This window comes from Rhamphochromis longiceps, linkage group LG19 (assembly GCF_057381845.1).
Source record: "Rhamphochromis longiceps isolate RC_006_pf linkage group LG19, R_longiceps_female_GT1.1, whole genome shotgun sequence".
In the NCBI taxonomy this organism is placed as follows: Eukaryota; Metazoa; Chordata; class Actinopteri; order Cichliformes; family Cichlidae; genus Rhamphochromis; species Rhamphochromis longiceps.
In genome coordinates, this window is record NC_140575.1 from 9,229,155 (window position 1) to 9,244,964 (window position 15,810).

A 15,810-nucleotide genomic window follows, 5' to 3' on the forward strand; every position below is an offset into this window, starting at 1 on the left:
GGCGCCGAATTAATTAGCTCAGAACACATTTGTTCCACGTCCTAAATAGCACTAGCAATAGGAGTACTTTTTCAATTGAAGTTTAATAGCTTTGAATATATTATATCATCCTGGATTTAAAAAAACAAACAAAAAACCATTGGGAAAACTGGCACAGTCCTGTTGATCATTAGCTTTTGCCATTAGGGGAAACAGTGGGAACAGTGGGAAGGAACCCTAAAAACGTTGAGACTGATGGGATTAGGATTGTGCAAACTGAGGCCGCAACTCAATGTTGCAGGCGGGATTTATAATGATTAGTTTGTGCACAGTATACATTGCAGACTCCTGCTGTGCTCCAGCCCCTGGTAATGTGGATAAAAATGAATGGCAAAGCAAGTGTAAGAAATCCAATAGCCTCCTTTCTCTATCGTTTCAGTCAGCACATCCACGCCACCGAGTATCGATTTAAAGCGACGATTCTTGATTTTTTTTATTTATTTTTTTTAATTGATTTTTTGGCTTCGAGCTTATCCAAACTTTAAACCCGCCGCTTGCATTTACATTCCAGGCAGATAGCCAGCATGCTCATTCGGGGGAAGGCGGGGCTAACTAAGAACGAACACGTAAGGCTCAGGAGATCGCGCTTCTGCTCGCCGTGCACATCTTACATAGTTTTGAACTTCTGACCTTCGTTTTCCCGGATGGCTTCTCTAATCACCATGTCACCCTGCCGTCCAGTGTTTCATTACATACTGATGGCTCATTTTATATGCCATCTTGAGACTTTAGCCCATCTTCAACAAGAGGTTAATGTAGTGACATATGCGCTATATGCGTCACACTGACAAGAATACTGTTGAAGAGGTTTTATGGGCTTCAGATATGCTCTCACTTTGAACCTTCAAAAGCTCCCTCTGCAGCTAAGTGTATCGAATCCATTTCTAGTGGCTTGAAGTGACTTTATCTCCTGAAAGCCCATGAAATAACTACTAAAATGTGGCTTTGCTCGATGCCTTGCTCAAAGGGGTCCCAGTGCTTCCTACAAAAATAAGGGCTTACATTAGATTAACAATTTACCAGTCACAAGTCCTCTGTACTCGAACCCCAGGGGCTGCTGCCATTCCCCAGTTTGTCTGCTAGGTCATTAAGGAGGAGCCATCGCTTCACTCTAATAAATATAATTATAAAGAGAAAAATGTGACTATTCATAACACATCCTGTATGTCTCAGTTTCTCATCGTAGATGCACTGAATGGGTCTTTGTCTTCTTCCCTCCTCTTTTGAATGATTTCATTTAGCCATGTTTCCCCAAATTTAGAGCAGAGTTTGTTTTTTGTTTTTTAAAGGATCTCATGAATGTCTTCAATCAAAATCAGATTAAGCCAGCTTTTTTCCTGTTTTGCTGAACACTGCCCGTGCATAAAAACACCCGGCCACAGATACTTGGTTTATTCACTGTCTCTGTAGCACACATTGTGCAACAGCGAAACTTGTCTGCCATATAATTCGCTTGATGTAATCGTGTTTTGCTGGTAGACTAAATAACTGGGATGCACGCCGCAGTACGGTTTTTACACTTGATACGGAAAACATAGCCGATTTGTGCAGAACACTGCAATGTGATTCGAATATAAAGGTGTAGTTGGTGGTTGGCCACACACAAACGCTAGTAAAAATGTTGCTGTAGGTGGTGACTGTTTCTACCATATCACCCAGTTAATCATCCACCTTTTATTGTCCTGAAAGTATCATTCCACAAGTTCAGCTGTTGGAAGAGTGCAAAGCTAAATGTGACCCAGTCAACAAGGAAATATTTTTTATTGCACATAATAAAACTATGTAAAAATCTAAACAAAGCAAAAAACCTTAGAGTAGGTCCTATCTAATAAAAAATTACACGTTTCCTGGAGAAACTGTTTGTTTCCAAACACAATTAAGTGCAATGGAGTGGAAACGTTGGGGCACCTCTGGTCAAATGTTCTCTTAGTGTGAAAACCAAAGACAGGAGATGATTTCCAGAGGGCTTAAAATTGAAATCTGTGCATTGTGTTAATTGTAAGCAAGATTGATTCTTTATTTCTGTCTTTTACAGTTTTGAATAACAGTGTGCAAAGTTCCCAAAGCGCTACTTCTTCAGGACTTACAGCCATTTTTCTAAGTATCTTAGCTTGCAGAGATTTTCTGTAGCCAGAAGAGTCACATGATTCCTGTTTAGTTAATTTTTGTCTGGTGGCCTTGAATGCACTTCTCTTTTGTTGTCTGGCAACTTTTTTGTTTTTTTTATGACATGTAATTCAGGACACTGTGAGAGGCATGCCAAAACCTTCAGCTTGTGCTTGTTAAGTAGTCCATTCCAGGGTTTTGATGCATTTAAGATTATAATGCTGCTGTTACCCTGTTTTGTTTTGTTTTTTATCTTTAGCGATTTTACATTTGGTATGTTGATGCTGTGATTTTTAGAGGCTAGCCTCAACACAAACCCATAGTTATCTTGCAATGGGATCACAGCACTGAGAATAGTAATGCTGCATGGTTCTTTAAACATAATGCAGGTACAAAGCTCTTTAACTGGACACGCCACAGGCCTCGTTACCACCAGCGTTTGTGTACGTGCCATTCTGTCTGTCTGTAAACACGATAGCTTAGCGTTTTGGGTGAATTCTGTGAAAACTTTGTAAGCATGTAGAGCTCATGTTACCAGTCTATTCAAATATGGCTCACATCCACCAAGGGCAAATTATTGATTTATTGGTCAAAAATTAACATGAACTATGATTCTTACACGCGAGTCTGTGTGTGTGATTGAGCGTGTATTTATATCTTTGTGGGGACCAAAAGTTGGAAGTTCACTATACTTGTGGGGACCAACACCCCTTATGGGGACCAAAATCCAGGTCCCCACTAGTTTGAAGGCATTTTTGAGACTCAAAATGTGGTTTTAGTGTCAGGGTTACAATTGGGTTATTGTTAGGTTTAGGGTTAGGGTAATATAGAAAGCATTGTATAAAGATTTGACCTCTTCTCGACTTCTCCTTCAAGGTCAAAGTGAAAATAATGGAATGTAGAACTCTTTAAAACCACGTTTTGTATTGACACCATATAGGCATACAGGGCCGATATATGGGAATTAAATATCCTGTTACTTTGGACTTCTGACCTCTTCTACAAGTTCAAATAAAGGTCAAACGTCTTATCTTCAAAACTGCTTTAATGCTGCTGCCTTTGTTTAGATTGGCAACATTTAGCAAGTGATGCTGATATATGGGGATTATAAATATAATATTATAGTTTGGATCCAAATATCACCTCAGGATGGGTTCGATCTTTAAAGAAAGTATTTTTAAGACAAAGAGAATGAGCTGCCTCGTTAGTTAGAACTATACTGTGGTATAATATTATATAATGGGCTGAAATAATTCATGCCCAGTTATTTGCAGATTAATACCTCTTATCCATTACCTCCTTCACCTACAGTAAACATCTGTCATGCTGTACTTATCTGATTTTTACTGCACTGCAAACTTAAAGTACATTTTAAAAGAACAAAGAAAACCAGATGAATATGTAAAAGGTAAAAAAAATTCTGCCCAGAGAGTGAGCTTCCTTGGCGAAGGTTTGTGCTCAGACAAGTTTGGATCTGCTAACCTAAAAATCTTGCGAGCAGTTCCCGACCTCTGCTCAAAGAAATGGATATCTGAAAAAGACCGGCTATCTGTTCAGGCTTGTATGTCTGGTCTGTCTTCGACTGCTCTGCATAAGGTTTGACATGTATGTAGCTGTGAGGTCTGAGAACTTGTCTGTGTTTTACAGGCCCAACACCATTCTGCGATTACAGTTCAACCACTTTGCTACTGAATGCAGCTGGGACCACCTCTACGTGTACGACGGCGACTCCATCTATGCGCCCCTTCTGGCGGCTTTCAGGTAAAGCTTCAAATATGTGACAGGCTTGGAACACGCTTGAGTATAAATGGTAATAAAAACACCTTAAACTCTTCTTTTGGGTTATTATTGTAGCGGTCTGATTGTTCCTGAGCGATATGGGAACGAGACCGTCCCGGAGGTGGTGTCTCAATCTGGCTACGCCCTGTTGCACTTCTTCAGCGATGCTGCCTACAACCTGACCGGCTTCAACATTTCCTACCGGTGAGAGAATCTCTGAAAAAACAAAGTACCACATCCTGCATTTTCTTATTTATTTTTAAACAAACAAGGATTCGGCTTTCGCTTCAGGGAAGTCGAGGTTTCTCCGCTGACTGGCCAGACCACAAAACAAATACAGAAACTAGATGTGTTGTTGGCTTCGTCTGTCATTTTTTTTCTTCTTCTTCATATTTGATATTTTAGCTGGAGTGGCAGCTCCCGCATATCGACTTGTTCATAATCCTCTGAGCTGACTGTGCAGTCCTGTCATGCCTCAGGGTTTGCAACTCTCGGGGTCCGCAAATGCGTTCGTGTTGTCAGTCACTCGATAGAAAGTATCTACTAAATGACAAATGCCTGGATACTGAGCCCTGACAGGAGAGCCTCTGTGCAAATCATTTCTGTTTCACTGGCTGAGATTAATTTAGGTGAAGGGCCCACTTCACACCCTTCCTTGGGACACGATGACGCATACAAACCTCTCACTCGCTACATGATTCAGCCGGTGTGCTGGCACGATTGGTGGAGAGCATTTTAGCGGAGGATCATGTCAGGTTACTGCCGTCCATTTGCTGCAGTGTGTTGTTGCAGCATCAGTACTCCTGTTATTGTTCAGACACACTGTGGCACTTTTGCTGTCTTTTTGTTTGTGTAACGAATATGTGGTTCCTCCCTGCTTTTCAGGGACTGAACGGATAGAGTGGCCATACTAACACGCGTGTTATTAGCCGCTGAACATCTCATCATGTAATGCAACCATTGATTTTATTTAAGCTTAAGATTTATTATTGGCATTTTAACTTTTTATTAGACTGTTAGACTAGTACAAAGGGTTTACAGGAGGGTGGGAGGAGAGAAATAACACTGAGGAACTGCTTGTAGGCCTTCAGTGTATGGGTTTCCTGCTCAACCAGGTGAGCTATGGTGGTGCCCATTTGATTTATTTTATCTTAAACTGTCTCCATATATGTGGCATTGCAGTCGTTTGTGGAATTTATAATGAATTTGTTACAAAAAAAAAAAAAAAGTAACGGAGATAAGTAATTAAAAAGCTTGAATGCCCATTTTTAATCCGCCTAGTTTCCTCTGCTTGTCTAAGCAGAGTCAGATGCAGGATCTTTTGCATGTTTATTTCTTCTTCAGCTGTCTCATAGCTGTCGGTGAGGGTTGGAGCTTGGATTGGCTTGTAAACTGAACTGTTTTCCTCTCAGCTCACCTCTGTGTTCAGCATATCTGCCGGGGACATCAATGCTGATGCAGCACCCTGGCTGACTTTTATATCTTTTATCTTATGCTCTGACTCAGTGCAACTCTAGGAAACCAAACACAAATTTAAGCTGAAAGTACTGCAAATATTATTATACATAAGTAAAAGGAGTGAACTTTTAAGGCCGCTCTTTGCCTCTGTCAGTACTTTGGGCCTATGCCAGCAGTTCATTTCACTCCTCTTTAACATGCTTTTAATGGCTCCATTTGGTGTAGTGTAATGATGCTGCTCTTTGCTCTGCAGTCTGGTATCGACGCTGTGTGCAGGTCCAGAGTTGAGTTTCTGTATTACTTATGGTAACTATGCTACATTGCATGATTAAATATTATAACCTGAAATACCTGAGGCAGAGCAGAGGCCAAATGTAATGGGGACACACCTAAAAAGGTTTGATCAACACATCAGCAAACAGCTGATAATGCAGAAAACAAACAGCTGTGACAAAATTATAAAATTAGATTGTGGATCCACGTAGGGCTGAACGATTATGGAAAATAATCTAATTGCGATTTTTTTGCCCCAATATTGCGATTGCGATGCGATATGCGATTATTTTTTAAGGTCTTTGTCTTCTGTATTATTAAACAAAGACAAGCAATACATCATATAGTATGGCCAATACTATATTACATTAATTTTAAACTGTTCTTTCCTGGAAGACAGACCTGAATTGATGCATGAATTGATGACTGACATTTTTATTTAACTTCTTCAATCACAACAGTATATTTGAACATACACAATAGTTTATTTTTAGCTTACAAACATCTGAGCATAAAGTGCTGACAAGGAACCCTGGTGTAAACATTAAAATGAAAGTCAGTACAATGTGCAGATTGCAGAAATATACATAAAAAAAATCAGTGGCTTTACCACACTCAGTTTTTCAACATCTGTGAACTACTAGACAGTCATTCAATTAAAAAATAATATTAAATAAAAAATACACACATCTTACTGATCTCTGCAGTCAGTAACATTACACATAAAGTGCAAACATAATAGCAATTGTATAAACACACACACAAACACGCCTTTAAAGTTTAAAGGCGTGAAATTGGACGGTCTAGTTCTGATTAGCGTCACCGCTGTCTCGGTGGAGTTTAATAAACTCGGCCGTCTGCTTCTTGCTATCTAAAATATAACCAGACACTGGCGTAAATTCTCGACTGTCTCATACTTCTGTTTAATAAGTTTTCTGTTTGACGTTTAGTCAGCTGTGTGAAAACCAAGGAGGAACCCACCCGGGGGATTAATAAAGTTTTATTTTATCTAATCTAATAACTTTAATCTCAGCCAAACCGATTTACTCACGAACAAACAAAACACTGAAAAAAGCCCAACAATAACATTTTTAGGTTGTCTAAGTGACTTATATATTACGTTTAACCCGAGCAGCGAAACTCCGCGGTGATCTGAAAATGATGTGCCGGGAGTTGTGCCGTTCTCGGCCGCATCAGTAACCCTCGAGCTCCCGGCTAGCTGTCGAGCTGGTGGGTAGCAGACGCCTCTGAAAACGTCGAAGCACTTTTGCAAATATGGGATATCTTGATAAACCGAGCAGATATTTGATGTTTACACAACTACTTTCTCGCCTGAAAATATGTTAAAAGTTTTTTTTGTGACCCAGAAAGATTAGTATGAGTAATTTTAAAACTTAGTAGCGGCCGCCATTGCTGGAAACTGGAGTTTGGCTGGGCCGCGCTATGAATTCTGGGATATGGTAGTAATTTGGACAGCCTTCGGCACGTCGCTGTGACGTAATCGGTCTACAAATGCGGCCTCAGGAGGATGCAGCCCATGAATTTGGACATGTCCAGAGTATAATCGCAGCCTTTGCGGTTAGAAAATTGCACTTGATCATGTCGCGATATTATCGCAAATGCGATATATCGTTCAGCCCTAGATCCACGTTCATGACTAACCTTACTCTTTACCCCTTGTTTGACACGAGCCATTACAGATATTCATATTGTGGATGCCTCTGTCTACAAAGCAAAAATCTTCTTATATATGCCTCTTTTTATTCCAGACAGAAGGTTTAGCATAAGTAACACATCCATATGTGGGTTAATCATTACTAAACTTCAAATTTATAAGGGGGGGGGGAAATGCTTTAAACATTGTAAACAATTGTAAATGGCACAGTAGACCCCTGCTACAGTCGCCATAGCAATGGGACTGATGTTGTGCTGAGGACAGCTGGATGAAAGCAAAGTGCCCCCCTTTACAACCCCCCCCCACCTGCAGCCCTTGGTGTCTGGGAGATGTGGAGGAGCCGAAACATCAAACTATCTGGCACTGCAGGAACATGAAAGAATCACGAGCGCCTTTTGTGTCATCGCTCTCAACAAGTGTGTTTGCAGGAGGAAAGAAACGAATGCCTCTGTGTCCACCTTTGATTGGTAATACTTGTTTGTTTACGCTTAGGACCGAGTCTTGCTGTTTTTATTTATATATATATATATATATATATATATATATATATATATATATATATATATATATATATATATATATATATATATATATATTTTTTTTTTTCCTCCAGTTAGTAGAGCAGTGTTTTAAGTAGTGTCTCATTTTGTGATATGGTGTTTGTGCAGGAGCTTGGTGCTTATTTCACTGATCTGCAGCTGTGTTGTACAGATGCATTTAATCTGTTTAAGCCTCTGCTGGCCACACAACACAATGTGGTATCCCTAGGCTTCGGTGTACACCTGTAATGCTTCAAATGAAGACAGATGTTTATCTTATTAAAACTATATTCTCATTCATTATTTGTTAATACACTGGCATGCAGCATGCATACTAATATCCAGTTATAACTGTATACCTCTGCGCCACAGGACAGGCATTTGCGTCTATTCCTCAGCAGCCAGCTGCCACAGTATGAGATACTTGCTTACTTTTAGTGGATGGAGTGAGTGCTGATTCCTAACTAATTGATATTTTGATGTGACTGAAGAGTTGCCTCAAACTGTCATTGAGCTGTTATAATATAAGGAGCCTGTTTGACATTGAGAGCACCGGTGTTACAGTTCTACTGCAGACTGAGTGTGTTTGCCATCTGCTCTGCAGTGCCTGGGGAAACTTCCTTTGCCTCAGCTTCTAGCTCAGTGCTGTTTGAGTGTAGATATCCCTCTGAGATGACTGGCAAGTGTTGAGACAGGTGCTTGACCACCCGATGAGGGAAGGACGATGCCAATAACAATACATTCTGCTTTCTTGAGGGGGGGGTGTTGCATATTTTAGCTTTAAGCGTGGAGACAGAGGCCACAGAATCAGAAGTAATGCAGTTGCTGAAAGGGTTTCCTGATGTTTTATTCAGGGTTTTTAGATCGAAATTCCAGTTTTTCTCTCTGACTGTTTCCTTCTCTTTCTACCTTCCAAGAGTGAACACCTGTCCTAACAACTGCTCTGGCCACGGAGAGTGTCATGTGGGGAACTCCACTTCTTCTGTGTACTGCGAGTGCGAAAATTACTGGAAGGGGGAAGCCTGTGACATCCCGTACTGCCTGGCTGACTGCGGGGAACCTGAAAGAGGCAGTTGCAAGGACAAGACCTGCGTCTGTACGGCTGGGTGGCAAGGTAGGGCTGGCAGCTTGGCGGGAACACTTTAGCAGATGTGCGACTTCATCTTCACATATGCTTTGCTGGTGTTACTATCCACAGCAAGTTGGCCTCAGCTTTCTCATACAACCCAAATCCTCCCAAGGGACTAAAATAAGCCTTTGACTGGCTATCAACAATGAACAGTGACAATAAACTTAACAGTATGTCCGTCAGGTGTGATCAGGTACCCAGACTGTCACACTCATTTAATAAAAGCGGGAATAACTGTGTTTAGATCTTAATGAACAAATCACAGCAGGATTATTGTTGTTGAGTTCTCTCTTTGGTCACCCAACCCCCCCATTAACTGAAGAAGGCTGGTTTTTGTACAGTCTCGGTATAAATCAACATTTTAAGGAGATATCTAGCCTAAATCGGGGGGTGTCAAACATAAGGCCCAGGGGCCAGAATTGACCCAAAGACTCCGGTTCACTGGACAGCTTTGGATATTGAGAAGGACGGATAAAGACTTCCCCCATGGCTGTTCCTACTACACCAAAGTAATTAAACTTCTTGGTTAAATACTTAGTAGTATAGTTAGTTAAATACTGAGCTAAACTTCAGACTGTGAGAAAGGAGAGTTTCACTGGTCTGCATGACAGTTGTTTAGCCTGTTATAGGTAATGAAAAGACTGTCTTTGGCCTATATGCTGAGACTTTTAAGGTAACAGTTAATTCTGATTTATGTATTTTTCTAACCTTTTTTTTTTAACAATATCAGGACTTTGTGTTGATTTCTAAAAGCAAACTCAGTGTAAATTAGAGGAAACCTCAGTGCAGTCGAGCACTGAGCAGCTCCAGCAGAGCAGTTGGAGGTTTAGCAAAGAGAGTGTTTTCTTTCATCCGTCCAGATTTTGCCTGTTTATCTGGTGATTCAAACCGGGTCCTCTTTAAGCTTTAAGCCTCCCGCGCTGTTATTGAGGTTTCTGCAGCCCCCACGGCATCCATCTGCCGTCACCCGATGGACTTGAAATGAACTTTTAGCACGATCAGCTTCCTCATAGTTCTGGTCGAGTCATGACTATTCACTTATTTTATTTGGTCATGACCCGACGCCGCTGTATGCTTTTTGTGCCGGACCATATGGCCCCTCTAACCGCTCTGTTAGTTCTTAAACAGCTCCACTGCGCTGCCTTGCACAAGCAGAGACAACGGCTTAATTTAACCGCAGTTATATCAGCAGCGCAGTGTGCTCACAATCTAATTACCAAAGCTGAGGGAGTTGAGAAACAGACTGGCGTTGTTCTTTAGCCTTTATTACCCTGTCATGGTGTTTTAGCAGAGGAATAGCACTCTTGGTGTACTTTATGCTGCCAGCTTCCAAATTAACTCATTTTCTACACCAGGCAGTGCAAAAAGCAGAGACAGATGCTTGTTTAGTCAAGCCACCCCGGTCTTTAATCTCTCTTTCACAGACTCATAGACTTAAAAAGTAACATGTTTTTAAAGGTGGTAACACCGTGTTTGTTTTTATTTATGGAAATGCCACTGTGGTGTGAAAGTAATGTTGTTATTTAAGCACTGCAGGAAGAGGTTTGAGAATATTAGCTACTGGGGATTCATTTAGCTGCTGAACAAAAAGCAGAACAAGTAAAGTGACCTTGATTGTCGGAGTGAAGCAGAGAACTTCCTTTCCTGGCACACGGTCGCATGTGTAATGTTTTTAGTCCAGCGGTGAACATCCGGTTTGTGCTGTGGGGTAGAGCGATGTGCGCTAAATGGTTGGTAAATGTTTTATTCCGATGAGGATTCATCTCATCGGGTAGGATGGACGGACTGTAGATGAAAAGGGTCATCAAAGAGCCCTCTGACCCGGCCGCTGCCTGCAGGATTGACAGGAAAAGGCCAATCTTTGTATTCCTGTCCTGGTCTCTGTTTGCCAGAAAAGTTTTCCCTTCATTCAGGAGCGATTCCGGTTTATGGTGGCTATATTGTTCTCGTCCATAAACAGAGGAAGGCAGCTCTGGCCACAGCCATCTGTCTTTTTAAAGATTTATTTCAGTGAAAACAATGAAGCTTTAATAGTTATGGTTTCCTTAAAGAATAGTCTCCACCATTAGCTAAAGCGTCTGCATCACGTCAGTGTTTTTCTGAACTCCAAAAACTTTATGATCTAGTTTATGGCAGCACGCCTGCTTTAACCTCTTTCTTGAAAGCTCTGTGACAATCAGGTAGATTGAAGCAGAGGTTTTGGCAAAAAATTAGCACGTAAGGAGAACTCTTTTAAAGCACAGTCACACTGTTACCGTCAAATAAATAACTAGATGGGAGTAAATGTGGGAAAAATATATTCTTCTGCATGTCCCCAATGTCTTTTCCTTTGCTCTAAATGAATAAAATCCTTGGAAGTTTTATCCTCTTAATGTGAAGACTTTTTAACAAACAAGCAAACAAATTTGTTTTCTGCTTCCTGCTTCCTGCTTCATGCTGATTTTATTTTAGTACAGTCATATTTTTTATGTCCCTGTAAAAGTAGAAATTAAAGGAATGACCTGAGTTAACCAAGCCTCCTACATCGGCTAGTTTCCTGTGGAGCCTTAACTCTGTGGTTTTTCCCTCCCCTCTCAGGTCCTGACTGCTCCGTCTCGGTTCCTGCCAATTCCTCTTTTTGGAGCCGAGAGGAGTACACCGAGGCCGGGCTGGCCAGGGCTTCCCACAAGGCTGTAGTTGAGCTGGGCGTCATGTGGGTCATCGGAGGCTACGTCTTTAATGCCTCCGACTATCACATGGTCAAAGCGTAAGTTGACTCCCCCCAGCGAACATCTTCGCTTTGATTTGTAGGCATTGGCTGCAGCTCTCGTCCAAAAGAGCTGCGAGACACTGGTTCTCCTTGTTGCTATGCGACTGCAGGGTTTGTTCTTTTCAAACACAGTGTCTTTTTTGGAGAATATTTGAGTATTTAAAACTTACGCCCAGTGTACTGAGGGCTAAAGCTGTACTTGGCTGTCAGGAAGAAGCCACAGGACTTCCTGCCTCCTGAAAATCGACATGAAGAAGAACACAGCTCCGTACAGACAGTGTGTCTTGGACACAGACGGCATGTAATTAAAACCATAAAATTACAGCACTGGCTCAAAGTTATCACCCTGAACTCCACCCAGGACAATCACACACATGCCCTCGGCTCAAGTTTTGGTTTATTAGATTGCCTGTAAGCCAAGGTGTGGTTTTTTTCTTCGTCTTTTTTTTCCCTAAACTTAGGTCATGTGAAACTATAAATGATCATTTTGTCCGCCTTGCACAACCTATTTAATTGAATTAGAACACATATATAATCCCCCTAAGTGTAACTAGTTACCTTGTACCCAGTGTAACAATGCTTTCTTACTGTTATACCTGAACATAAGATCCACTTTGATTGCTGGCCTACTGTCAGGCCTTGGCGATCCAGATATTTGTTATACACTGGTATCTGTCAAAGGTGCTGCAATCTTATTTTAATTATTTATTTATTATGACCCTTGAGTTTCCAAAGCAGAGGTCCTAAAACACTGAACTACCAGGTTGCCTAAACAAGCACACATTCCTCAAATACTGTCGAATTTTGGAGATTTATTAAATCAAAGCACGTTAACATGTGAAGACTTGAAGCCTTATGTTTGCTTGCTCATCTAATATCCTTTGCTTTACAGTAAAAGTCCCTTAAAGTGATGTTGTAACTTGGCTCTATATGACAAAAAATGATTTGAATTCAACATTTGGTTTCTTCAAAACTCAAAATGTCACGAACCGTGACAAGATTCCAAACAAATATCGTGGGATTGAATGAAGCGATCAGTTTATATTCCGAAGGCCGTCTTGCTGCGATGCCCTTACGTGCTGCAAAAACATTGTTTGGCCAGTACTACAACAACATAAGTCAGGAACAGAAGGAGAGATTGATGTAAAACTGGAACTTAAAAGGCTGGCAGAGGCAAAAGCAGCGAGGCAGTAACTCTAAACTGTTTGCTGCAGGGCCGGCATTTACGATCACACTTTAAATCAGCTAAATGCATAATCTCATGCAGCGAGTCAAGTGATTAATAGAATCTTTGCTGTGCTTTGTTTGGTTACTTTGTGAAAGACTTTGAACACTTTCATATACAATTTTAAAGCGAGCTGGGAAATCCTTCTGTAAATCTGAGCAAAGCCGCTTCTTCGTTCCTGCAGGTATAACGTCAGCAGCAAGACATGGATGAGCCTCGACCCCTCCGTCAACACTGTCACACCACGATACGGCCACTCGCTAGCCCTGCACGAGGTATGTGAAGCTAAAGTCATTGAAAGCACAAAGTGAGTGTATGCTCTTAACTACATCTTCGTACTGCGGTGCATTTTACAAATCTTACAACCTCCCTATTCTTTCTTTATGCCTTTTAGATAACCTTTTGTTATCTGCAGCTTGGATATAAATAAATCTCAGGGTGTTTTTATGCAGAAATGAGGCAGTTTACTCTCTGCAAAAAGACTTTTAGGGATTTCTGGTGGAATAATAACAAGAGGAGGAGGTCCATTGATGATTAACAAACAGAATTTAAATCATTTTAATTTACACGTCATGTACCATGACGTCATACTCTCAGGACATTACTCATAACGGATTTATAGAAAACTGCACATGATGCCTCAAAAGGTCTGTTTCGTTAAAATTATATGATGCATTTAAAAAAAAAATATTTTTTGGCCTTTATGTGATAATAAAACAGTGAATACAGATTGGTAGGTGGGGAGAGAGAGAAGTGGAAGACACACAGCAAAGGGCCATAAGCCGGACTTGAACATGGCCACGTGTCATATGGTTGAGCTAAACTGGCTCCTGCATTAAAATAAAATTCCCAACTTGGCTGCACCTACGTAAATGTTCATCATGTCTACTTTTAGTCTGGAGCCAACACTGTCAAATGGCCTGCTCTTAATTTGAAGAGCCATTATTCTGTGTGACCTCCAGGCCATCTTCAGCTTATTCATAGGAGAAGGCGAAACAGCAGTAGGCGTATTGTTATTTTTGTTATATCAAACAAGACATGAAAATAGTCATCAATTTGCTGGATTATAATAATTCTTCTTATATGTAACATGCAAGCGATACAGACTCTGTAGTGTTGTTGCCGTGAGTTATTCCAGTGAATTATAAGAAAGTTTAACTTAATTTGTTAGCAAAATTCTGCAAAAAGTCTTTGGAGTGTGCATATAATCCTGCTTCACTCTTTGTTCCCTCCAGGGTAAGATCTACATGTATGGCGGAAAGATCGATGCTACAGGAAATGTCTCGAGCCAGCTGTGGGTTTTCCACATCCAGAATCAGACCTGGGTCCTTTTAAGCCCCAGGGCCAAGGAGCAGTACGCCGTGGTGGGACACTCTGCCCACATTGTGCCTCCTGTCCACGAGGGGGACGGTCCCGTCATGCTAGTTCTGTTCGGGCACTGTCCTCTGTACGGTTACATCAGCCAGGTGCAAGAGTACAACATTGGTAGGTTTTAGGCACTTGTGAGAATGTGGTCAAACTAAACTAAAAATATACATGTTTATGAAAAGAAAGTGAAGATGCTTAAGAGGTCTCGTCGTCATCTGAGACGCAATCTGCCTGAGAAAACTGGGTGAATTCAATTGCGGCTATGGCTGATGGACGAGCACATTTTAAACTTGGATGTTATCTTTACCTGAGCTATCAGCAATAAGAAGTGATGGCAGTCTGATACGTCTTTCACACACTGCAAAGCCCAGCAGTAATGATCTCTAGTAAAAACTCTTGTATTTGAGTATTTCATTACATTGTGAAAACTTGAATTTAGATTTTAATTGTCCAGTAAAATCCTATTATGTGACCCTCCAGCCAAGAACACATGGAGCATCGTGTCCACAGATGGTGCCCTGGTCCAGGGGGGCTATGGCCACAGCAGTGTGTTTGACCCCAGCACCAGAGCCATCTACATCCACGGAGGCTACAAAGCCTTCAGCGCCAACAAGTATGGCCTAGCAGGAGACCTTTACAAGTTTGATGTGGGCAAGAGGAAATGGTGAGAGATTTTCTGTTTTGTTATGAAATATGCTTGCTTAAATGCTACAGTAGCAGGGTTTTCACACATGTACTGCACCTCTGATCATACCCAGCACAGTTACGTGCGAGAGTGCAAGCAGTTGGATCGAAAATATGCAGTCAAACTACAACCTCCTGAGTACAAAGTCGGCATGATGTGAATGTGTGGGTGTGTGAAAATCCCAGGTAGCAGTCTGGAGCATTTACAGCTAGCAAATGTGCATGACGTGTCCTGCCTATGTGCACGCTGTACCGCAAAAGTTTTTTAAGTAGCGTGAACACGTGTGGAGCTGGCCAGCAACTGCGGAAAATATGTCGACCTGATAAGCCCCCAAATTATTTTTAATTATCACTTTCCAAACCTTTCACTGTAAGGATATACAGGTACTTAAATGCCATTTATATTACAGTAATAACTTAAATGCACTGCCTTCTTTTACTGACTTCCCTTTTTCTTCAGCTGATACCTTTGTAAAAACTATTTTGGTAATCAGCACTTTGACCTTGCAGAGATTTCGCCTTATTTTGATAGAATTAGTCACAGAAGTGCCGCGCAGCCTTCACATGTCTAAACCTCTGCTAATGGCAGGAGGTTGCACTCTGCGGATGAAGCATCTTTGAACAAGCCAAGGTTCAACATTCAGTACTTAAGGCAAAGTTTGCATGTGTAAGGAAAACAAACTTAACTCTCTTGAGTTACAAAAAGCGTTCACGTGACGACATTTTAAAATGTAACTCGCTGGTGCTCTGAAAATAAGGGCCGTGTGGCGTTCAAGTGCTTAACAA

General features: G+C 41.2%; 1 protein-coding gene across 2 annotated transcripts in view; it reads left to right on the forward strand.

Annotated features, from left to right (window-relative positions):
* atrn (attractin) overlaps nucleotides 1-15,810 on the forward strand; it is a 134,147-nt gene that overhangs the window by 11,746 nt on the left and 106,591 nt on the right. For both annotated transcript variants that reach the window (XM_085391408.1, XM_085391409.1), the window contains exons 3-9: nucleotides 3,793-3,906; nucleotides 4,000-4,128; nucleotides 8,787-8,983; nucleotides 11,576-11,744; nucleotides 13,157-13,247; nucleotides 14,208-14,457; nucleotides 14,821-15,004. In XM_085391408.1, the coding sequence (XP_085247534.1) occupies nucleotides 3,793-3,906; nucleotides 4,000-4,128; nucleotides 8,787-8,983; nucleotides 11,576-11,744; nucleotides 13,157-13,247; nucleotides 14,208-14,457; nucleotides 14,821-15,004 (1,134 nt within the window). The remainder of the gene's footprint in view (nucleotides 1-3,792; nucleotides 3,907-3,999; nucleotides 4,129-8,786; nucleotides 8,984-11,575; nucleotides 11,745-13,156; nucleotides 13,248-14,207; nucleotides 14,458-14,820; nucleotides 15,005-15,810) is intronic.